At 30.6% G+C, this 25,706-nt stretch overlaps 2 protein-coding genes across 3 annotated transcripts in view; both read left to right on the top strand.

Moving 5' to 3' along the window:
- Positions 1–25,706, top strand: part of LOC139481781 (uncharacterized) — a 72,487-nt gene that overhangs the window by 6,595 nt on the left and 40,186 nt on the right. Inside the window, exon 1 of one of the 2 annotated variants that reach the window (XM_071265281.1) lies at positions 18,353–18,460. The exons of the other annotated variant lie outside the window; for it this stretch is intronic. The gene's annotated coding sequence lies outside the window, so the exon portion shown is untranslated. Of the gene's footprint in view, positions 1–18,352; positions 18,461–25,706 lie in introns of those variants that run through there. 2 annotated transcript variants of the gene reach the window in all.
- LOC139483215 (uncharacterized) lies at positions 21,681–23,565 on the top strand. The gene is made up of 2 exons (XM_071267247.1): positions 21,681–22,389; positions 23,500–23,565. Exons 1-2 carry the CDS (start codon positions 21,685–21,687, stop codon positions 23,563–23,565), a joined length of 771 nt encoding a protein of 256 aa, XP_071123348.1. The 5' UTR covers positions 21,681–21,684.

Below are 25,706 nucleotides of genomic sequence, written 5' to 3'. Positions count from 1 at the left end.
TAAATTAATACAGACTTGACCACAATCATCTTTGGGGTATCTAGTTTAAAAAATGTGTGGCGTGACCCGGCCAACCAACCAAGATAGTCGTCATGGCTAAAAATAGAATCTAGAGGTGAAATGTAGATTTTTGCTTATATCTCTTAAACCAAAGCATTTAGAGCAAATCTGACTTGCGTAAAATTGGTCATCAAGTGGAAATCTATCTGCCCTGAAACTCTCAAAAATGAATCGGACAACCAGTTGTTGGGTTACTGCCCCGAAATAAGTAATTTGAAGGAAATTTTGCAGATTTTGGTTACTATCTTGAATATTATTATAGAAAGAGATAAACTGTAAACAGCAATTATGTTCAGCAAAGTAAGATCTACAAATAAGTCGACATGACCAAAATTTTCATTGCCCTTTATAGTCAATTTTGACCAATTTTTCGTAAATTTTTGTAATCTTTTACAAAAATCTTCTCCTCTGAAACTACTGGGCCAAATTTAACCAAACTTGGCCACAATCATAATTGGCGTATTTAGTTTTAAAAATGTGTGGCGTGACCCGGGCCAACTAACCAAGATGGCCGCCATGGCTAAAAATAGAACATAGAGGTGTAATGTTGATTTTGGCTTATATCTCTGAAACCAAAGCATTTAGAGCAAATCTGACATGGGGTAAAATTGTTTATCAGGTCAAGATCTATCTGCCCTGAAATTTTCAGACAAATCGGACAACCTGTTGTTTGGTTGCTGCCCTTGAATTAGTAATTTAAAGGAAATTTTGCAGATTTTGGTTATTATCTTGAATATTATTTTAGATAGAGATCAACTGTTATAATGTTCAGCAAAATAAGATCTACAAATAAGTCAACATGACCAAAATTGTCAATTGACCCCTTAAGGAGTTATTGCCCTTTATAGTCAATTGTTAAAAATTTTCATAAATTTTTGTTACTTTTTGTAAATTTTAAGGAAATATTTTCCACTGTAATTACTAAGCCAAGTTCATTATAGATAGAGATAATTGTAGCAACAAGGATGTTCAGTAAAGAAAGATCTACAAAAACAGCACAATCACCAAAACACAAAAAATTCTGTGTCCATTGTTAATATGCACATAGACCAAGGTGAGCGACACAGGCTCTTGAGAGCCTCTTGTTTATTATTAATTGCGTTAGAGAATCAATGAAACTTTACTTTGTCTTTGATGCATGCGAAACAAAACTCTTGAGATCGAAAATAAAATTACAATTATTATAGTTGATACTTCAATTGTTGAATGTAAAGATTCAAAGTGGAAACTAGTCCCCCGTGTAAAATAATTGTTGTTATGATTTGTTAGAAGTACCATTTAAGACACAGAGAAACAGTTAAACCGATAAACACATAAGGGTGTAGGTCCTAGACCTTCAATTGTTTATTTTTATTTTTTTATGCCATTTTCATTATGGTTTTATTTGTTTTGTCCATTATTCTCATTCGTTTTAAATTATGGCCCTTTATGATTTCTTCTGTTGATAAAAAACAAATATTAGGAATATTGGATTAGACTCAAAACGTCATCAAGCAAAACGGCGTAGGCAAAAAGAAGAAAACATCACGCCTGTTAATCGTTCCGATTTATAGCTCGGATTAATTTTACTCTAGATCGCTAAGAACATACCAGTTATCGGGTAAAAGGAAATATCATGTTTTATAGATTGGTCATACCTTAACTGGAATTTGTGCTTTTTTTATGACCAAGTCAGTCCAAATATTTTACAATAACCAGTACTTTTCTCCCATTTATTATATAGGTCTTTCCAATTTTCGTGGAAAGACCTTTTGTTTTTCTTCTGACTATTAGGTCTTTCCACTTTTCGTGGAAAGACCTTTTGTTTTTCTTCTGATTATTTTTCTTTTCTTCTTCTGCCGTCTGAGATGCTTTTTTGTCTTACAACATATCGAATGGATTTTTTGGCCAATGATGTTGTACAGTAATGGGGGTTTCAAAACTCATCCTTTAACATCATATCTTTAAAAACCGTAAAAGATTTTAGCAAACTGTTTTCACTAAATTGTTCGTCTACTCTTGAGAATGATTTGGTTTATTTGACTTGAGTGATCGGAAGACATCTTATGGGAGTTATTTCCCTTTGAAAATTAAAGATAGGCGATTTGTTGGATAAATTCATACGTATTAAGTCGTAGAGGCCTACAGACTTTTGATATGAAGTCCTTGATCAATTTGAAGGAAATTGAGGTCAAGGTCAAAGATCTAGGTCATGTTCTTAATTTTGAATTTTGCTTGTTATCATTATTACACAGAAACTGTGACAGTTAATGATATGATGTGTTTGCCAAATTACTGTTTACAATAAGGCGCAACTTCAACCTATTTCAGTCAAAGTGTTTTGGTTAACCCTTATAGGAGTTTTCTCCCCTTATGTATTTCAAATCAGTATTTCTCCACAACCATACAAGTGATTGACCTCCGGTCTTCCGTTTTGAGTTCACTGACCTATGACCTTGAAATTAAGATCAAGGTCGAAGGTCAAGGTCATGTTATAAATTTTAAATTTTGCTTGTTAACATTATTCAAAAGAAACTGTTACAGTTAATGATATGATTTGTTTGCCAAATTACTGTTTACAAAAAGGCGAAACTTCAACCTATTTCAGTCGAAGTGTTTTAGTTAACCCTTTTATGAGTTTTCTCCCCTTATGTATTTGAAATCAGTATTTCTCCACAACCATACAAATGATTGACCTGGGGTCTTTTGATTTGAGATCACTGACCTATGACCTTGAAATTGAGGTCAAGATCAAAGGTCAATTTGACGTTCTACATTTTGACCTTTGAAAAAAATTATTTTCTGTTCATAATAAAACAATTAAGTCTTCTGCCTATACCTATTAATCTTATTTTTTATATCAATTTGAAGAACCAAATTACATCAACAAGGAGTGACATTTTCTAACATCGTTTTTTAAATTTAATTCTTATTATCGAGGTGGAAAGACCTTCAATTGTTCTCTGAAGAATTGGTTTTTGATTTGTATTGTAGTCCTGTTATGTAATGTTGTCATTTTAATGTTATAATTAACATTGCCCTTAAAGCGGGGGGTTTGGCATGCCACAAAACCAGGTTCAACCTACCATTTTTATCTTAAAATATCCTGTTTCAAGTCAGGGAAATGGCAAAAGTTATATTATAGCTCGTTTCCGTGTGTGTTACATTTTAATGTTGAGTTTCTGTTGTGTCGTAGTTCTCTTATATTTGATTCGTTTCCCTCGGTTTTGGTTTGTAACTCGGATTTGTTTTTCCTCTATCGATTTATGAATTTGGAAAAGCGGTATACTACTTTTGCCTTAATTTAATGTTGAAGAATAGTAATTAGTCCTAACCAGACCTTCTCCTTTCAGTCACTTGCTAAATAAACTAAAGTGATAGGGTTTGAATATCCCTTTGATTTAAAAGTAATTTAGAACTTAGCTCAATTTTTTAATACATGCAATACAAAACGCATGGGATTGAAAATGATATTTGAATAGTTGATATTTTAATATTTGGGGTTAAAAATTCAAAGGAAAAAATAAGTTCCTCATGTCACCTAATATGTACTTAGTAGTTATCATTAAACATACATTGAAACTGTTTCAATAACATAGAAACCCAAGAGGCAAAAGATAATTATATCAATTAGATATCGGAATGGAGACTGAAATATGTTTCCTTGAAAATGTATCTAGCATTTTATTCCTCTGACGATCATAGTTTATCGAGTTATTCTGCGTCTGGATTTGCATGCGCTTTTTTGTCATAGAACTCGCCGTCTACATTTTTTCGCAGTTCATGACCATGAATGTATTTAAAATGCAGTAAAATGGATGTTTTTTTTAATATGCTCATTTTGTGGTGAAAGGGGTCATATTGTACCATGAATATATCGAATAGAAATGACATGTGGAAATGTCGTAATCCATGGTATTCACTGTTACATAAAAACATCACTGCATTGTGTACAATGACTACTTGAATCTATAAACCCGTATTGATGTGTCTTTCTTACATTTATGCTACATGTATAGAGCACTCCTCTTTCTTTATATACCGAAGTTTAATTCTCATATATAGTATATAAACATGTGTAAATATGACATGTTTGCCAATGAGTCAACTATTCGCAAACTACAAGGATGACTTACATAGTATACCTGTTAAGGTGACCATGGAATACAATTTTTAATTCGATATTGTAGACGAACGATCTGATTGTTTGCAGTGTAATCATCTATTTAAGTTGTCCCTCACAAGTCTGTCTTTTTAATTTTAGAGACATGATGTAGTATCGTAGTTTGATTCTTATTGAGAGGATCAGTGAGTGCCGGTTAATCTTGGGCTGGTAAATCAAAACAAAATTAAAAAAAGAATACAAGCTTTTGATAGCACTGTTTTTGTGTTTTTGATTTTTTTTTTTTTTTGCTGTTGATTTTTCAAAGGGCGCTTTGATTAAAGACCGGTTATATCTTTAGGGTACCGATTGTCATTATTGTTTTCTATAAATTTGTAATTATTTGCAGATCGTGGAAATATAAATTATATAAGGGGTAAACATGCATTACACTCTTGCCTAATATATATTTCTTTTTTTAAAACTAGGGTGTAAAACAAAAAACCCGAATTTAACAAAGATTGTCAAAGACCTGCTATCAAAACCATTATTTTATTATAAAGGAATCAATACATTAATGCGTATTTATAACATTATTTTGATAAGGTTATTACGTTATATTAGAAACAATTTACTAATTGATGTCGAAAGAGATTGATACCAACATCATACACGACATTATCATAATGATTTACTTCAGACATTTGAGTTATCACTGAGCGCTCTTCTAGGTTTATATTGGTAATCCATTGTTTGTACTTTATTAAAAAGATGAAATATTCCTGTGTATTTTTTTTTTTTTTTAATAAATGAGATATTGTATAAAAATTGACAATTATATTGGTATGACAATTAAATTTCCTTTTTTAGCTGACAAAAGGCAATATCGTGAATTGATCTTTGGAACTTTCTAAAATACCACGTCCCTTAGGTGAGAGAAGTAATCAACGATATTAATGAAGGTATTGTAGTTTTTTTTATTTGAAATGACATTTCTGTTGAAATAAATTGCCGTGCTATGTTTTTACGATAAATAAGTAATGTTCTAATTTGTATTTGTTTCAAGCACTCGTATTCATTGTAAATGTTGAGGAACCTTTATGTCAATGATATAATTTTCCTATTTTATGGTATTGCATATGAGTATGATAGTTTCACGTTTACGAATACAGTCATCATTTCTAACATGATATTTATTTCTTAGATACCGTTTTTTGGTAGATTCCATGTTTTTTGGAAAGACATTATAATGAACTGTTTAAAACATTATTGTTTGCTTTACTCCAAATGACAAATATGTCATAACCATAAATAAATAACATTACTTTCAGATTCTATAAAAAGTGCTAGAGCTAGTGCTTGAATTAAACTCGGGAAAAAAGAGTATTGGTTTCGCTTGAAAGTGTTCCATTACAAAAGATAACCTACATACCCATAAAAGGAATGTTGCAATTGGTCGTAACGCAAAGTGAGTGTCGCATTCTTAAACAGTTCAAAGATCTGACAACGTGCTGGTCTACTTTCTGTTATGATGACTGTTCTGGTTTCTTATGTTTTATCATAATGATGCACATCTTAAACAATTTGAAAAGCTGACATGCGTAATAATAACCAGTTCAGAAAGTAGAATGTAGTATTGTCAAATCATTGACTCATGATCTGTATTTTTATCATAATTCAATTATTTTTATCATAATTTATCGCAGAAAAAAAGTAACAACAGAACAAAAATAACCATGCATTAATAAAGAATACTCAAAAGATACCTCGAAGTACTTTATATAATGATGTGATATTATTTTGTTCATTTGTTTCAATAAAATACATGTAACTTTAATTTTCGTGGAAAGTCAGAATACCGGTAGGAAATATAAGAATACAAAAATAGCAAATCTATTTGTATCTAAATGCTTAAACTTTTATAATCGATTTGAAGTAATATTGATATCTCTGATTGGTCTAGAAATTTAGTCTCTCTCGTTTTTACGGTTTATGTTTCAGTGTTTCTTTTGACTGTTGATTTCGGATTTGTGTTAAATGTAATTTTCTTCAAAAATACAAATTGCTAATTCGGTATTGAAAGTATGCCTAATTTGATTTACATTTTATACTTTATGAAACTGAATTACGGAACTGAATATGAACGGTTTCAGAATTTGTTTTCTTCTACAATAAAATGTATTTTATTTTAATTTACTGTTCTTATTTGCATTGGTCAGTTTTAAATTCCATGTGTCTGAAAAAATATTGGAAATTTTATTCGGCTTGACCATTGATGTGTTTGAGCTCTTGACTTTGCCATTTGTTTAGGGACTAAATAGTATCAATACGAAAAATAGAATAAAGGCAGCAATTAGGTCAAAAATATTATTTCCAAAATTGCAGAAGTTACAATCATGTAGAAGACATACAATAACTCGGAAAAAGAGCGAATTTATATAGACCCGTCACCCTTATTAATGTTTTGTTAGCGTTATAAATTTAAATATAAGTGATATAGAACAAAAGGTAACTCATTAGTTGTTTTTGTCATTTGACTACAGACTTTCCTTTTGAATTTTTCGGAGTTCGGTATTTTTTTCGTTATTTTACTATTTGTAATTTAAATATACGGTTTCTAATAATGTTGTATTTCACATGGCTATAAAAGGGGAGGTTTGGCATGCCACAAAACCAGGTTCAACCCGCCATTTTTTTCTTTAAAAATGTCCTGTACCAAGTAAGGAATATGGCCATTGTTATATTATAGTTCGTTTCTGTATGTGTTACATTTTAACGTTGCGTCGTTTGTTTTCTCTTATTTTTGAGTGTAAAGTCACATTGCGATAAGACGTGTCACGGTACTTGTCTATCCCAAATTTATGTATTTGGTTTTGATGTTATATTTGTTATTCTCGTGGGATTTTGTCTGTTGCTTGGTCCGTTTCTGTGTGTGTTACATGGTAGTGTTGTGTCGTTGTTCTCCTCTTATATTTAATGCGTTTCCCTCAGTTTTAGTTTGTTACCCCGATTTTGTTTTTTGTCCATGGATTTATGAGTTTGAACATCGGTATACTACTGTTGCCTTTATTTTTCTAATTTTCTTGAAATGCTTTATCTTTAAATTCAATATGTCTGTTAACATGGTTAAGATACTGTAAATTTTATTATGGCTTTACGTTTGATGTGTTTGAGCTTCAGACTTTGCCATTTGCTAAGGGACTATATAATTTTTCTCGACATTCGGTATCTTTGTTATTTTACCTTTTATATTCTCGATTAAAGTCCGTCTGAAGAATATTTTACTGCACAAGAAAACATGCTAGCAGAATTTAATACAACAAAAACATATTTTATGCAGCTGATGTCTCTTTAAAATATCAAATTAAAATCATACCAAACAGCTGGATTTCTCACTAAAACTAACATGTGCATGTTATATAATATATTTTCCAGATTAACATTACTTTGATATTGTGTAACTAAATCCTTGTCATGAAAATGAAATATAGAACAAAGGCAGCAATTAGGTCAAACAATATTATTTTCTAAAAGTGGATTACAATTAAACAATATAAAACACGTACTCGGAAACAAGAAGAAATTATATGAATCCGTCCCCCTTAATAATGTTTTGTAAGCATTATCAATTAACATATAAGTGATATCAGATATTGTCGAGATTTGTATACATGTACCTTTGTTATCGTGTTAATAAATCCTGGTATTAAACAATTAAATATAGAATGAAAAGTAACTCATTCGCAGAAATTAGTTCAAACAAAAGTTGTTTTTTCTCCAAAAGTACACAAACTAAATTATATAAAAGAAAAACAGTGATTCAGCAAAAATAAAGAATTTATATAAATCCGTCTCCTTTATAAGTGTTTTGTTAGCAATATTAGTTTATATATAAGTATTATAAAATGACTTTGTAAATACGATAGTATTGGTATTGCCAATTTTGTTGCCATACAAATTGCAATCAAAATGTCATATTAACACATACGGGAATTTATCATTTTGTTTCATATTCATTATATCTGTCAATAATACGTTATTACCCTCAATATTAGTATATATTATGCAGTTTATTGTATTACCTTCATGGTCAAAAGATAAAAAACGTCTGATTTGTTTTTTTTTTTATAGATAATGTAAGTAAACATGCAAATATGTTTAACTTACAAAGACTAGCGGGCAATATTTCAAATCAGGAATTTTCAGTACATTCCAAACATTAATCAAAATCAGGATTTATAACATAATATCTTTGTATGATATAAAACACTCAGATGTTAATCACAATCCAAGATGGTAACATTCTACGGTATACAAAATTCTGTCAAAAATCTAAAAATGTCGAATCAGCAAGCATGATTTTGAATTTTAATCTTAATAAAAGAGAGATGAAAATTACAAAAGAGACTTTCAACTTCAATCGAAATTAAAACGCCAACGCAATGTCAAATAGATAAAAAAAAAATAAAAAAAATACAAACAACAGTACACAAAACACAGCATCGAATATTGTAAACTGAGAAGCAACAACCTAGGCACGGTCATGAAACTTTCGAGCATGATTTTTGTACTCAGACTCGAAAATCAACCAATCAAATTGCTGGATTTCATGTTTCGAGCATGATTTTTGAACTCAGATTCGAAAATCAACCAATCAAATTGCTGGATTTCATGTTTCGAGCATGATTTTTGTGCTCCGAGCACTGAGCAAAGTTTTATGCCTTCAAGGCCTGGGGGTTGATCCGCAACAGTTAACACATCTTACTACTCATGGTGCACTGTTGCTTTGCTCACATAAGAAAAAACCCGGTGATAAGTCTGATAAACCCTTTTGACCGTTTCACGAGTTTGTTGTAAGGTGAATTGAAGATTTAGCAGGCTCTATAATTTTAAAATTTATCTTACAGTTAACGGAAAACCTCAAATTTAATAAAGTATGACATATGACGAAAACAAATATGTAAAAAAAAACAAATCTTGAACATTTGAATTTTCGCATCTTATATTTTAAGGAAAACGTCAAAGGTTTTTTTAAAAAATAATAATCAATGACCGACAAGTAGCACATTTATATGTTTAGCTTGACAAAACTAGTACGACCAAGTACGAAAATAAAGTACAGTAACTGTTGATAGTTTGGGGTTGCATATTTGTCCTATTTGATTACTATATTGTTGATGTTTTTTCGAATCTCCTTTTCAAAAGATTTTAATTTCGAATTGAGAATAATGAATATGTAAGGTAAGCAATAGATTAAGGTATCGTTTGGGGTAATTGATGGTCAAAAATGTTTATACTTTGTTCCACATATACTGTAGCTAACTGTCCTTTAAAAGTGGTGACCCATAGTTGCTAACCTTCTGCATCAGTTTATCTCTGGTTTAAGGTTATCCCATTTGCAATCACAGTATATTTTCTTATTTTCGTGTTTTAACTAATTAGTCAACTTAGAAATGTTCAATAGTTGTGATGATATCAATTTTATAATTAAAACTGATTTAAAATGAATTTTAGGGTGACCGGATTCAATTGTATAGTATATCCAAAAAACGCAAAAGCGATATAAAAAACACCTCTCGCTAACCGTTTTGATTGATAGCTCAGATTATTTACACTCTAGAATACTAAGTACATACCAGTTATCGAGCAAAAGGATATATTTATCAACAATGCGTGATATTATTTAACTTATGACTTTAACAGGAAACTATCAAGTCGAGTAATAAACTACCAAGACACAGGGTTCATTAGTAGATGTTTCTATGTTTAAATTGTCAATAAAAGGGTTTTATTTCAAACAACTCTCTAATGACTGATTAAGTATAGACAATAATAACGAAGTCTTTTCCATCAATATTCTTAGTATAAAGAATAGTAAATTATTACCTTTGTTTAAATTATTGACGTCCTAAACTAGTTGAAGACAAGAACAATAGAAACTACTGTATAAAAACAAACTGAAGATTTGCTCACCCTCTAAACCTCAAATCAAAGTCCTCATGAAATATGAATATTCTTGGGTGAACAAATCTTCATATCTCCCTTAGTCAGGGAAATAAATGTATCTTATCCCATTTAAGGAATGACTGTACTATTTTTTCTGTCTATTCGAAATAACATTAAAAATATGGTGCACAATGAATAACGCGCGTAGCGGGTTATTTAACAGTGTGCACCACATTTTTTTATGTTATTTCGAATAGACAGAAAAAATATTACAGTCATTTCTTATAATTTAATTCTAAATTCCATTTTAAACCGTAGAAAACCATGAAAAAACGTTGATGACGTCACGGTCACATGACTAAATTATGTCTATGGGCTCATAACAAAATAACGTCAGCCAATCAGAAGACGCGTTACATCCCAAATTAAATTATTTGCCTATAGACAAGGAAAAGTTTTTTAAGATGAATTTTTCCTATTAGGTTACTATGTTGTTGATATGTTAAAAGATTTCTTCTGAATTTTAAATGAGGAATATGTAAGTTGGAAAATTGATCAGGGTATTTGGAAGTAACTGACGATAGTTTTATCACCTGGGATATTTTTTTAATTTATCTAAGTAATTATTATGTCTGGCAGATATTGTGGTTGTATTTGTAATAACATTTCATCACGTCTAACCTCGCGGTGGCATAGAACTTGCAACAAAAAAAACAATGGCTTAGGCTGAGACAAAAGAAATCAAACATGCCACTTTTTAAAAATCATAACGAGAATGATTTTAAATTTTATTTAAAAAATCTAACGAATAATATAATTATTGGATTCGACTAAAACGTCATCAAGCGAAAAGGCGTAGGCAAAAATAATAATAAGAAAAAACACGCCCGGTTAACCTTTCGATTTAAAGCTCGGACTGCTCGGACTTTTTTAACTCTAGAATACTAAGTACATACCAGTTATCGGGTAAAGGACATACTTATTAACTGTACGTGATATCATTCAACTTAATATGACTTTACTAAGGAAGTTATAAGCTTTAAAGACGTAGTACTCATTAGCAGATATTTTTAGTTTATTCTCCAATATAAAAGGACATTTTTTTAATTAACGGAATAAGCATAGACATTCAAGTTGAAGTCTTGTCCGTCAATATTCTTATTATAAACATCGTTATTTGTAACCTTTATTGATACGAAGACGTCCTTGGAATAGTACACGACAAGTGCAACAGCGCATTCAGTGTAAACACAAATTCAACTTAATTGATAATCTTCTCCTGAATTTTTTTGTCAGAAAACGAAAGACAAAATAGATTACTAGTATTTGATAATGTATACCCTGTTCAAACATTCTACAAATTATCTAAAGTTATATAAAAAAAAGTGAAATTTGGTTGACACCTTGCATACCCTTATCTCTTTGACAAACCAACCTATTTCATTTATTGATTCTGAATGATTTCATTATATTTGCAACTAGAGGTTCAGTAAAGGACAGTCGAACAATCAGTTATCATTTTCACTTAATTCTGAAATTTTCTTTTCATCGTTCAAAAGTACAGGTTCCAAGTGGGTTTTTTTTTTAGAACACTGTACTTTCCGTATATCCATCATTATCATTTAAATGAAGATCTGGTCAATCTGGTGGGTGCTACACATGGAGCAGGATCTACTTACCTTTTGGAAACACCTCTGATCAACCCAATGTTTAGTGGGGTTTGTGAAGCTCTCTTTCTAGTTTTGTATGTAGCGTTTTCATGATTGTGTCATTGTGTATCTCTTTAAATGTCCACCATGATTAAGAAAATGAATTAAAGAAAACAAGTTGTCCTATTTTCGCCTTCACATGTGACGGGTGCTACATGTGCAGCAGGATCTGCTTACCCTTCTGGAACACCTGAGATCACCCCCAGTTTTTGGTGGGGTTCGTGTTGCTCAGTCCGTAGTTTTCTATGTTGTTTTTTAGGTACTATTATTTGTCTGTTTGTCTTTTTCATTTTTAGCCATTGCGTTTATTTTCGAATTATGAGTTTGACTGTTCCTCTGGTATCTTTCGACCCTTTTTCCTTTTCCATAAATCAATTCTATTTTTTTTTTTCATTCGAATTTAATATCTACAGCACGTGTATATCGAGGAGAAGCCTCTTTTTCAAGTTTAAAGTCGATGTTTTGAACAACCGATTATGTCTCCTACTCACGGAGAACATGCGGTAATCATGGTTAAGTCGACGAAGTGATTTGTCATCTGCTAAAAAAATTCTCATAAAGCTGAGAATTTTCAGTTTATTATATTGATTTACTGTAAAAGATTTGATTTGATATTTGTATTACGAAATATTATATTTTATTAGAGAGAACAAACATATCTTGAGTGTTTACTTTCCAACAATGATAGGTCATTGTATTTTACTATAAAAGCCATTTTTCTGATAATAATAGTGGCAATTTCAGTTCACAACAATAGATTATATCAGGACCAACTGATAACTTTATATTAAACCATTCATATGAAACAGTAATAAGTTGTCATCGGAATTCTAAAACTGCTAAACAAGTATCAGAAAAAAGCCATTAGCCTTTGTTGGTATGAATCGTTGATCTTCTTTTTATTCAGGTGGCAGACATCAATTTGTTTACAAAAACAAACTGCGATAACAGCCTAATCCAGAAAATATCATCATAGTTGATTGAAAAACTATTGTTGGGTTTGACTTAATTTCGACCCGTCTATTTATCATAGTCGCAGACGGAATTGGATCCGTGACTTACATACTTTTTATATTTTTGTAAGAGCTGCAATCAGTCGACAATTACTATAAGTCTTAGAGAGTTAATAAAGAACGTATATGAAGAGAAATGGGATTGGTAAAATATCCCATAAGATTAAGAACTATTGACGAAAATGGCTACTCTCGTAATAACGTGTTGTTATAGTGTTGTTAAAATTGTAGAATACAAAAAATTCTTTTAAGGGTAATGGATACATGTGTATTTTTTTATTCTCACTCGACTTGCTTGAAAATGAAAATTATCGCTAGTTTCTAAGATCCTAAGCAACAACGTATTAATCCATATTCATCAACTGGAGTGTCGACCAATCAGAAAAGTTAAGCCTCAACTACATAAAAAAAAACGTTATCGGATGACTACTTTGAAATGTCAACAAAAAGAGTTTTTTTTCAATTTTACCGTGAATTTCACTTATAAAGTAATTTGTAGTTAAACATGTAATTAAAGTAGTCAAATCATATTTCTAGCAAATAAAAAGAAAATGATATTGTTATACAATTCCATTTATATGTATTCACTATGTTGTTTATACAGATAAGGCTATTAATATTCGTTATTTTTTAAGTATTCAGTGTCGTTGAATTGTCGTCACAATGACGTACATGTAAGTCCAATAACTCTAAAAATTCATTACACATTCTAAGTGCAGTTTTGTAGAATGTTGTTTGTCTTATTTCGTTTTTGACACTGAGTTTGTTACACGGGGGGGGGGGGGGGGGGGGGGGGTCTCTTCCTATATAAAGGTATATACATATGTGCCGCTGGAATGGGTCCCTTTTTTGATCCGTCAAATATATCAATGGGGTGCAATTTTACCGAGGAAATATATCAATAGGTAGTAATTGACCGATTGTGATATATCAATGGGTGATAAATATATGAATGGGTTATGATTTCGCTGTGAAATATATGTATAGGTAGGGATTTCACAATTATTCAATATATGAATGGGGGGTGTTTTTAAAATCCCAGCTGCACACCTGTACCCAAAATCCCATGTTGAGACCCCCCCCCCCCCCCCCCCCCGTGGTTTGTTAGTCTATTTTTGACAAGTGTCTTCAACCCATGTTTTATTGTTCTTTATTGTCGTAACTCTCTGCATAGCGGATTATGTTGTAAACATTATGCAGCTTTTACTAAAGAATGATGACTGTATAAAACTGTGATAAAAAAATCCAAAATATCAAAACAAACCAATTAAATACGAAGTAATATAAGTTACTTCAGATTTACGGAAACATTCTCGTAAAATTATCATAAAACTCTTGCCCTAGGAATTGTTTATTCAATAAAAACAGCTACAAATCAATTTAGCGAACTGTCTGAAAGCTTTTCATCAACAACTGGAATCTGCACAAATGGGTAAGTGATGTTTTTTTTACTGAAAAATATATAATGTTCACATTGAATACAATTGTTAGATGTTTATCAGTAAATATTCGAATACGATTTCCCATATGGACATGCTGAAAGTGAGATTTTGATAATATCCCGAAATTATGCTACTTGTGGTATTTTGTTCTGTATTTAAAACATTTATTAAAGTACATTCTATTGTCCATTTACATTTAATTGAAAAGTATGAGTCGCCATACTCTTTAAAGGAGACAGAAAATGCGAAACATGATACCGATTAAGTGGCAATAATTTTGTTAACAAAGTTAAGCATAGATAACCAGTTTTTGTTTCTTTTCAGTTTCAAAATGGTTAGTTTTTAAGTAACCAAGAATCTATGTCGAATTATGAAAGTAGTTTTAAGAGATAACTCTGTAAAATCAGCAGAACGTTTTAATGACGTTGTGTTCTTAAGGGAATATTAAGCTTCTCAATGATTAAAATGAGTGCTTGTCAAACTGCTATATAACCAGTGTAATTTTTCTGATTAAACGGTTGGTTCAATTTTTTAATTTTTTTTTATATTTTTTTCAAAGGGTCAAAGTAAATACTTTGTCAAAATTTAAGAAAATTTAACGAGCCAAATTAATTTTAGTTAAAGTGTTGGGTACCACCTTAAGCAACACTTACTAGAATATTAAGGTTGACTGGTTTATAATTTTGACCACTCGTGGACCTCTCACACTCAGATCCGGCGGTGATGCCAGTGCTTCAGAACGTTATAAGTATTGATGTGCAGCAATAAATAAATACACTCGGAAAAGGTTAAATGGGGTCTAGCAAACAACTAACGCTCTACCTATTTAGAAATACAGTTTTATAAAAACAAGTGACAAATGTATTTAAGTTAATAATCATTATGCAACTATTTTCTTTTCCTATTTCATGCAAAATACTTGCTGTTTCTTTTCTCTCTTTAAGATTGAATGCTGATTCCTATAATTTTAAAAGAGTTCCGTTTTTGCATAAATATAGTTGTCATAGTATAAAGTTGAGACCAACATTAAATGTCTAAAAGTTTAAGTCTAATTTTTTCTAATAAATGTAAATTAACTGTTGTACTTAGTATTTTTCTGTTTTAAGGAGGGGAATAACACATTTTTCCTCAAATTACTTTATGTAGTGCATAGGATAACATTGTTGTTTTCACACGTTATAAGTGAATGGTTTACCGATTTCAAATCATCTATTGTACTGGACTAACATTCATTACATATTTCAATAACATGGACCATGATAACCCTATAATAATGTCCATTTAACGTCCAGTGGCAAATTCGATGCAAATAAAGGAAGATAAGATAAAAATGTGATACGAGTATAAGCATAAATCTTTAAAACATTTCTGCTTGGACGTACTATTTTTATTTGTTCTCGTTCTTAATATTCGTGAAATATTTGCTAATGAACGTTTCACAAACAACTTTATGAGGGGGGGGGGGGGGCAAGGGGGGTCCTAATAACAGCAAAACAGCAAATTGATTTGGCTCATAACAGATAACAAGGAATTAAAATGTACAAAAACAGATAATAGTAAATGAAATATTAAAATAATTCGGTCTTTGACAAATCAGTATTTCTTATTACGGATATAATCCTTTGTAATGCATTCCATTTTTATGACTATGTTTTTAGTATTAATTTATGTATATAATGTGTTTAAATTACTACTCAATATATTATAATATTTTTTATACGCTCGTTTACGGAACGTATTATGGTATACTGTTGTCCGTCTGTTGTCAACATGTCGGACATTAACTCAAAAACTCTTTAACCATTTGCATTAAACTTTGGGAAATTGGTTATATCTATTGACGTGAGCTCCCTTTTTTTCCTTTTTTTTTTTATAAATTTTAGATTTTAAGTTTCTGGGTAATGGGTTTTTATTCAATAAAATTGGTGTTTTTTTTTCAGTTTTCTGATAATATCTCAAAAATGCTTTCAAAAAGCAAGGAATTTTGGTGAATTGTTTATATCTATTAACATGAGGTAACTTGCAATTTTTATAAATTTTAGATTTTATGTTTCCGAGTTAACAGGTTTCTTTAATTAAAAAGGGGTGATTTTTCAGTTTTCAGACATTAACACAAAAATGTTTTCAGCAGTTCTCATGAAACTTTGGTGTATTGTTTATATATATTGACTGAAGCTCCCTTTGTTGCTAATCAAAAAAGTGACCTAAAAGAGTTTGAATATTCTGACTTTTTCTAAATGACCATTTAATGAGGAATTTTTCTTAATAAAACTATGAGGCAAAGTGGTATATAGGGTAGAAAAAAATTATTCCACTATTTTCAAAGGCCTTATTTGAACAATTTTTTATCAGCTGAGGTTTTTGATTGTACCAAGTGTACTAGTAAGTAGAATACATAGTTTAGTAGGGAAACAATGGCTTGAAACGAAATAAATCTTTGTTTGTAATGAGTTATGCGCAGCTTCGGACCCAAGTACATGGTTGGAACTATCATTGTACAATGCATTTGGTTCTGCTTTGAAAAGAATCACAGAGCTGAGTCTATGTACCATATTATATAAAAGGTTAAGTGGTTGTTAGGACCTAGTCCTTAATTGACATCATTGTCAGATATTCCTGGCCATATGTTTTCCTTTTTGTCATATTAAGAATTGTTTTAATTAAATATGTTCGTACGGTAAACAAGGAACATTATTCTCATACAAAAAATTAGGATAATTCTAAATACACATTCATAAAAAAAAATGGTATTTTTTACAAAGGATATATAATCATAAGATATACTTGAATTGTCCTGGGGCCTGTTTATCGAAGCTCTCTTGGGATTAGGACGTGTCCTAAGACCAACTTAGGACACATCTTAGTCCTAAATGGGTTTATCAAACATGTCGCAACTTAGGAAAATCATAGGAATTGTCCTAACTTTAGGATACCAATTTAGGTGTCCTAAGATGGTCTTAGGATGGTCCTAACTTTAGGATACATTCGAATTTCGTCTTTTGTTCATTTTCGCGCGTCTTATTTTTAAAACAGTAGTAAAGATAGTTGAAATTCTCCGTAATGATATGAATAATGCACGAGATTTGCATTTGAACTGTTAAAGAATGAAAATGTAACACTTCGAATTCAACTCACTCAAAAACATGTTACGATTTTTACGTATTATATATCTTGTTTACAGTTAGTTTGTTGATTTTTTATTTTTGTGTCATGTTTTGTTTCATACAGTTTAAATGTACAATTATTTTACAAAAAAATATTTATTACCTTTAATTTAAAACTACATATTAGTTATTAGATTCTAATTAACCATATTTGAATAAAAGTTATTGATAAAATATGATATCATAATTATTTTTTTTTCATATTCGGTTTGTATTTTCTTTTCCGCTAATACTTATGACATCAGTTAGGACGTTCTAGCTAAGATATTCCTAAGATAGTTTCGATGTGCATGCTGAGACGTGTCGTAAGTCGGTCCTAACTTTATCCTAACTTCTGTCCTAAGAAATTCTTAGGACCGATCTTAGGACAGTTTCGATAAACAGGCCCCTGGACCTCACTTCTGTGATGGGTATATATATGTTAATGGAATCATTCTCTCAATACGGGACAAACATATTAGTAGTGGTAGACTATACCGAATATTGACTGTAAAAAAAAATGCTAACATTCCAATTTTCAATAACAGTTAACAGCAAATACATTATCACAATAACAGATAACAAAAAAAACTAAAAGCCCAATAACAGCTAACAGCAAATATATTTTCAAAATAACAGATAACAAAGAATTAAATTGCCCCATAACAGCATAACAGTTAAGCCCCTTGCCCCCCCCCCCCTCCTTTATATTTCTGCATTTTAAGTCTCTGCTTTGATTTGCAATTTTCCTGTTGCCTTTGGTGTGCGTTTTTTCTTTGTATTGTTTTTAATATTATGTATTCTTCGCTAAAATATATAATTAATATTCTATCTAGTAATACACGATCAATAAATTAATATATACAGTAATAATTTTGATTGGTCAATTTAGTTGCAATTTTTTAGTCAACCAATTATGTTGACTTGTTTTAATTTATCAATACTGTCATTTATCGGAGTTATAAGCTAGTGCTTACTGTAAAAGTCCTTATATTATAAAGAGATAAGGTAGTCAGCATCTACTTGGGTAGGATATCTTGTTTTTATAATTCACAAAAGCTCAGAGGTAAGAATGCTAACATTTTCTTCATATACATTTTTGTGAAACATCATTAAACAAATAAGATAGAAATTGGACAGATGCGTTGCATCTTCTATTAAGGAAAGTCAGCATGTAAATCGGAAATAAATCCGGAAAATATATATGACATTATAAAGACGATACATGATACCTGTACTTTCAGTAAAATTTTCTATTGGTCTGAGATTTTTCATACATATTTTATCGATTAAAAACACATTAAGCTGTCAAAATTTGCAGTTTTCAGTGCTACACTGTATGCAACAAAAGCATTTCAAAATTCGATTACAAATATAATGGTAATAGAATCGCAGAGTGCTTACATGAGTCTGTGATACTAACATTTCAAGTAAAAACTAAAACACATTTTTTAAGTATTTCTGTTTTTGAAGTGAATTTAAACTGCATATGAATAATAAAAATTCGGCTTAACCTTATCTCTATCTGAATTGCACATAACTGACGTTCTTTGGTAAAGAAAATTCTTACAGTGATGTTTCAAAAATTGCCTTGTAACGGGTGTTGTGTTAGTTCATTTAGAGCAGACCATACAAGTACCTTTACATGTAATTTCTCCGTTCTATCAGAACTGTCACTTGCATACTTGTTCTCCGTGTTGGAGGTGTCCCATTCACATATATTTCTGACGAGTTCTCGTGGATAGCACAAATAACGCATCACTACCATTTGGCCACTTGTACGACCGATTTAGGAGTTGTAACGAGTAGTTAACTTAATGGCAATTACGATGTACGGCAAAATTTAACAATTGTTAAGAGTTCAAACGGATAACTTCGAGCAACTTATGGGCATTGCAAGAGCTTTTTGCAGATTTGGAATATATTACGGATTTTCTATATTTTAAAATCGAAACCCTAACGTTTTAGTAACACCTTTTTACGCGTTGTTACGAAAAGTTACAAATAAAGTACGAGTATCTACGATTTCGCATGATTAGCAGTATTTTTTATTTTCTCCAAATCGTATAGAACACGTACGGTGACATATAAAAAAGTATACGTATCTATTCGTGAAGTATTTGTAATAACACGTTATAATCAGTAAAGCCACCATCACACGTTCCGAATGAAATCGTGACCAACATTTTAACACTCGTAGCAATCCGTAAACAAATAGTAAATTAACTGTAAGACTCCTATCGTTAAAATAAAACATTTCTATTTATTTACGGATTCTGGCGAGCAGTTTACTTTATTGTCGCGAGCGGTTTACAACACTTACGGATTGTCAGAAGTAAGTGCTGGAAAATAATCTCTGGGCAATTGAAAGAATATGTATGTTTACCTTGCGGTCATAAAACTTTCGAGCACGATTTTTGTACTCAGACTCAAGAATCAACCAATCAAAATGCTGGATTTTATGTTTCGATCATGATTTTTGTGCTCCGAGCACTGAGCAAAGTTTTATGACTTGGGGTGCTGTTTTAACAACCTGTAATGCCTCATATATAACTCCTACTACTTTGTTGTACTACTTAGGATACCAGTAATAGGAAAAGGATTAGATCGGAAACCCAGGTCTCCATTGAATATAGAAGATATTAAATTTTGGAATATTCTAACTAGATTATTATACTCACTTGTCGAGAAAGAACAAATAGTTCTATGACAAAAATTAAAATATAAAACATCAAACAAACAATAAAAACAAACAGTCAACAACACACTTCATAGGAAACTAAAACAGATTGTGCAATAATGCAAGTTCCCCTTGGCCAGTCAAATCCTAGAATGAACTCAGGCAAAACCATTATAGCAAAACACACAAGAAACAACCGAACTGTATTTGACAGTAAAACAGTCATATTTAATACAATAATGTAGAAAATGAAAAAGAGCAGGAAAACCAATCTTAATTCTTTTAAATGCTTCCTTAAAAAAACTGACACAAAGAAGGATTCCTGTTTCTTAACCACATTAAATTGTAAATGTAACATTTTAAATTTAGTGTTACATGCATTTTTCTGTTCGGGGTACATTGTACATGTACAATATTAACCCATGAATTTCTTCTGACATACTGGAAAACTTCAAACCTATATTTCGCGAAAAGCTGATGAAACGGATAAGAAAGTATACTCGATTTGGTAAATCATTAGAATACAATAAAGTACAACATGTAAAAAAAAAAAAAGTTTTGCAGTAAGTTATAACAAATGGCGAAAAATTACAATTTGCAAAAAATTTTTAGTCCTACCATTCCTCGTAAGGTTTGTCGCCTGGAACGAAAACTCAATATGTAAAATTAATCATTGTAATTGAACTCAAATACAAAGGTTATACATTGTACCTACATGTACATGTACATGCAGAATGACCAGACAAATCGGTTGTATTTCAGACGGCGGACGAGGGTACATGTAACACAGATTCAGATTCAATAGTTTATTAAAGTCTCACCACATACAACATGATCAAAACAAGATACAAATATAAATTAATTATACAGTAAACATAGTTAAAACAATAAAATACATGTATGTGCCATTCTTAAAAGAATTATGAGAGACTATCAAAATACAAATAATACTTATTCATTTTATAAAATACTACAAATACAGTAGTTAATGATATAAAATACTATTTCTCCTTGTTTAAATGTTATTGCAGGTTTTGGCAACAATATTACAAATATTGGTATTTTTAAACATATATATAAATTTTTCTTCATCAGACAAGTTTAAAAACATATCATTATGACACAATATATCAATAAAAAGAGCATGTCTTAGATCTTCATACAAGGGACAATTTAAAAGTACATGTTTTTCATCCTCTAAAATATTGCAGTTAAAACAGACTCTTTCGTCTAGATTTTTCTTTTCATATCGACCAGTTTCAATTTTCAATGGTGCTACACCACATCTAAACTTTGAAAAAGCACTACGATGGCGCTGTGGCATTTTCTGTAGCAAATATTGCTCAGTGTTATAAGTATGTTTAAAAAGGTAAATTTTTAATGGTTATCAAAGCAATGTATTCTAATGTCACTTCTTGTGTAAGTGTTGATGGGTTCAACTCTGATTATTTTACTAATGAAGTAGGTTTGATGCAAGGTGAAGTATTATCACCGATATTTTTTTCTATGTATGTCAATGATTGTGAAATGGCTTTTATAAATAGTGACTCTATTCCTTATGAGATGAAGGAACTAAATTTATTTTTACTAAATAAATGTACGCTGACGATATGGTTATTTTTTCAGAAAATGTATCTGGATTACAAACATTACTTGATACTTTGTATGATTATACCTCCAAATGGTCACTTAGTGTGAATATAGCAAAAACGAAAATTGTTGTTTTTAGAAAGGGTGGAAAAATACATGACAATGAGAAATGGTATTATAATAACCAGGAAATAAAAGTTGTAGATAAGTTTAGTTATTTTGGTATTTTGTTAAATTTTAATGGTAAATATAATGTGTTACAGCAGAAACTCTCAGAACAGGGTAGAAAAGCTGTGTTTGCCTTAAGGAGAAATGTAAAAGATATATATTTGAATTTTGTAACTTTACTTTCGCTTTTTGATACTTATATAAACAGTATACTTTGTTATGGTTGTGAAATTTGGGGTACTCACAAGGCACCAGCTATAGAAAGGATACATCTGGGCTATTGTAAAAATATTATGAAAGTAAAAAGCTCTACTAGTAATGTCATGGTGTACTACGAGCTAGGTAGATTGCCATTATTGCACACCAGAAAATGTCGAATTTTTAAATACTGGTTTAAGCTGTTATGTACTACAAACTGTATTTTGAAAAACTGTTACTGTTTTTTATATGACGATTTACAAAAATGTCCAAATAATAAGACAAATTGGTTGTATTTTATTAAAAATGAGTTGCTCAGTATAGGTTTAGGGAGCTACCATTTGATTTTTATGGGGGGGGCTAGGATGAAAAATTTTGTCCTGCATTTTTTTTTAGCTGTAATCTCTGTCCTGCCTTTTTATTTTTCACTCTGTTCGGTCCTGCCTTTTTTTTTTTAGTTTATCCTGACTTTTTATTACCTAAATTGTCGTCCTGACTTTTTTTTTTTGCAAGTGTCTCATCCTGCCTTTTTTTTTTACTCAAAACTCCTGTCCTGCCTATTTTTTTCAAATTTCATCCTAGCCCCCCCATAAAAATCAAATGGTAGCTCCCTTAGGTGATATTTGGTATAATCAAGGTTTATTTTTAGATAGTAAGCTCTCCAGTAGTTTTTACTTGATAATTAAACAACGCCTGTTTGATTGTCGGAAGCAAGATTTTGACAGCCAAATGAATAATTTAGTTAAATGTACAAGTTATAGATATATGGTTCAAAATTTTTGTTTACAAAATTATTTATGTAAACCAATACCAGTTATTTATAAGACATGTATTACCAAAATAAGACTTAGTAGCCATGATTTAGCTATAGAATGTGGTCGCTATTCTGCAATTCCAAGAAGTAATAGACTATGTAGTTTCTGTAAAAATGACATTGAAGATGAGATGCATTTTATTTTAAAATGTCCTACTTATCAAGGTCTTAGATCTTATTTTATAAAACCATATTATTGGAGAAAACCTTCTATGTATAAATATATACAATTAATGAGTTCTAATAATCTTAGAGAATTATGTAATTTGGGTAAATTTATATTTCGTGCACAACAATTAAGATCTAGTAACATGATGTAATATGTTTAACACATTACCTTCTGCTATCTATGTATACTTTGTGTAGTTTATATGTTGTATGCCTATAGTTGTTATGACTTTTGTAAATAAAGATATATTACTGAAAAAGTTTATATGTTCTCAATTTACAACCGGTACTATATGAAAAAATTCTTGTACACCAGTCTTTTTTATATTTATCAAACATTTTCTCTTCTAACTGAGATATACTATAACTATCAAGAAAATTTTCATTTATTTTACAATATCGGGTCTCGAAGTGTCCGGTCCAGTAGCCATGCCAAAACATAAAAATGATTCGCATTGTGAGCACATAATCGTAAAATTATTTTCAGGCCATATCCAGAAACAAACAAAAATCAATGTTTATTCAACTCCCTGGACAGTCATTCGACAAATGACAAATGCTTTTTGCAACATTTTTGCACTGAGAAGTAGATCGGAACCAGTCGTGATGGGTCAATATATTCCGAAGTGATTTGTAAATACATTGTGATAATGGTATTACAAAAATAAAGTAATTGCTATTATATTGACAGTAATCACCACATTAAATGAATATATCAATACATTAATTGCCATTACCGTGTTGATAGAAGGCCTAAAGTCTTACGATTACGTATTTTCCTCTCAATAGTTTTATTTGCTTAACTGTAAGGTCGCACGAAATGTTAAACATGTTGATAATAATGATTTTTGTCGTGTTGATAAAGAAAATGCAGATATTAAAATTTCTTTCCTTGACGTAATAAATGAAAGGTATAATTTGGTTAACCTAAATTTTTGTAAATAAAACCTATCATTATGAATTTGTCATGTTGATATAGAAAATGCAGATATTATATTCTTTCCCTGACGTAAATGAAAGGTATGATTTAGTAAGACTTAGTTATAGTAAATAAAACGTGGTTGGTCGCTGCCTGTAACAATGGGAAAATTAACGTTTTCAAAAAATTGAAGCTTTGTTTAAAATGTTAAGTCATTGTGTATTTGAAAATATAAAGGTAGAACAAACCACCATCAAATAATTTCAGTAAAGTCTCTGTAAAACGTTTCGATGTTAGTAAAAAAAACTAGATACAAATAATTTAAGCCAAATAAATTTTAAAATTAAAAAAAATCTTATTCGAATGCAAAAACCAGTGGATTATAATGGGGTTCGTGTTGTTCGTTTAATATTTCTATGTTCTGTTTTATATGTTTTGAAGGCTGAAAGTCTGCTACAGTTGTCTTTTTTTTTTAACCCTTTGAAATTGTCTCCGATTTGTGAGTTTGAATATAATAATCCCTTTGGTACCGTCGTAATCTCTTCTATAGATACATGTTCATACCATGTACATGTAATTCTAAACCGTCATTGTATTATTTTCCATATTTATCAATTAAAAGCACTCATCATGACATTACAAACAAACATAATAGAACGTTAAACGTATTAAGTCGTATTTAAAAACGAAGAAAGCATATAACTGCTTAAAGATTTCCCAATACTCTACGAAATTACTTGCATTATTCAAACATCAAGTTGTTCACACGGGAATCGTTTGTTTGGTAGAAACTATTGATTTAAAAGTTTAACAACCGGTCAACAATGATCCAATATTCGAGTTTCCTATATTGGCTGAGATTATATACCATTTAAAATGTATTCCAAAGACTATATTAACGTATGAACTGTTTTAGCAAAGTGTTACATTGTACATTGTCACGAATGATATGAATTGAGTAATCATAATTCATTACTTACAAAAGTAACAATAATTTTATTCAAAGAACATTATAAGTGTACCCGCTTTACTGCAAAAGTCGAGTAATTTGACAGTGTAGATGACTTATTCCTTATTCCCGTGGCCAAAAATCCGAAAATCAAAAACTGATTGAAAAAATAAAGCACTTGTGCATTTGCATATAACAAAATATGCAAAAAGATATAGAAAAAGCCGGGTAAGGAATCAGACATTTTCATGAGGAAGGTATATATATAATAAATTCCTCAATTCTAAATGATTCTTATCATATCTCCTATCGTCCTGAACTTTAATGAAATATTTGTCACTGGACGTCAAACAACCAACAACCAATCAATCTAAATGACTCTTGAAATTGTAAAAGCAAGTTATAAAAACACATTATCCATATTTTCGTGTCGGGACTGAAGTGCATTCAAAGTTGCAAGACACCATAATCAATCATGCTGTTAACCACATTCAAGAATTTTGCTGTAGTTGATTCATTTTGTAATAACCGATCGCAGTTATGGAATATTAATTATATCCCATCATTGACATTCTTGTTTGATTTTGACCGAATCGTTTCCTATAAGACCTAAATAGAACTCAAAACTTTCATACTTCCTTTGTTTATGGACATAGTAACGCTCAATTTATTCCTGGTTCACAATTTATATCTAAAATAGCATTAATAGACTACATACGTATTTAAATTGTATCAATTAAAAGATATCAAAATCCATATTTACGTAGGTGAAATTGTAGATGAAATGTTATTTCATTAATAGATAAACATATTTAAGTAATGTGCG

The sequence above is a fragment of the Mytilus edulis genome, chromosome 7 (assembly GCF_963676685.1).
Source record: "Mytilus edulis chromosome 7, xbMytEdul2.2, whole genome shotgun sequence".
Taxonomy (NCBI): domain Eukaryota; kingdom Metazoa; phylum Mollusca; class Bivalvia; order Mytilida; family Mytilidae; genus Mytilus; species Mytilus edulis.
The sequence above is the reverse complement of the archived record's forward strand: the minus strand, read 5'-3'. Positions and strand labels throughout refer to the sequence as shown.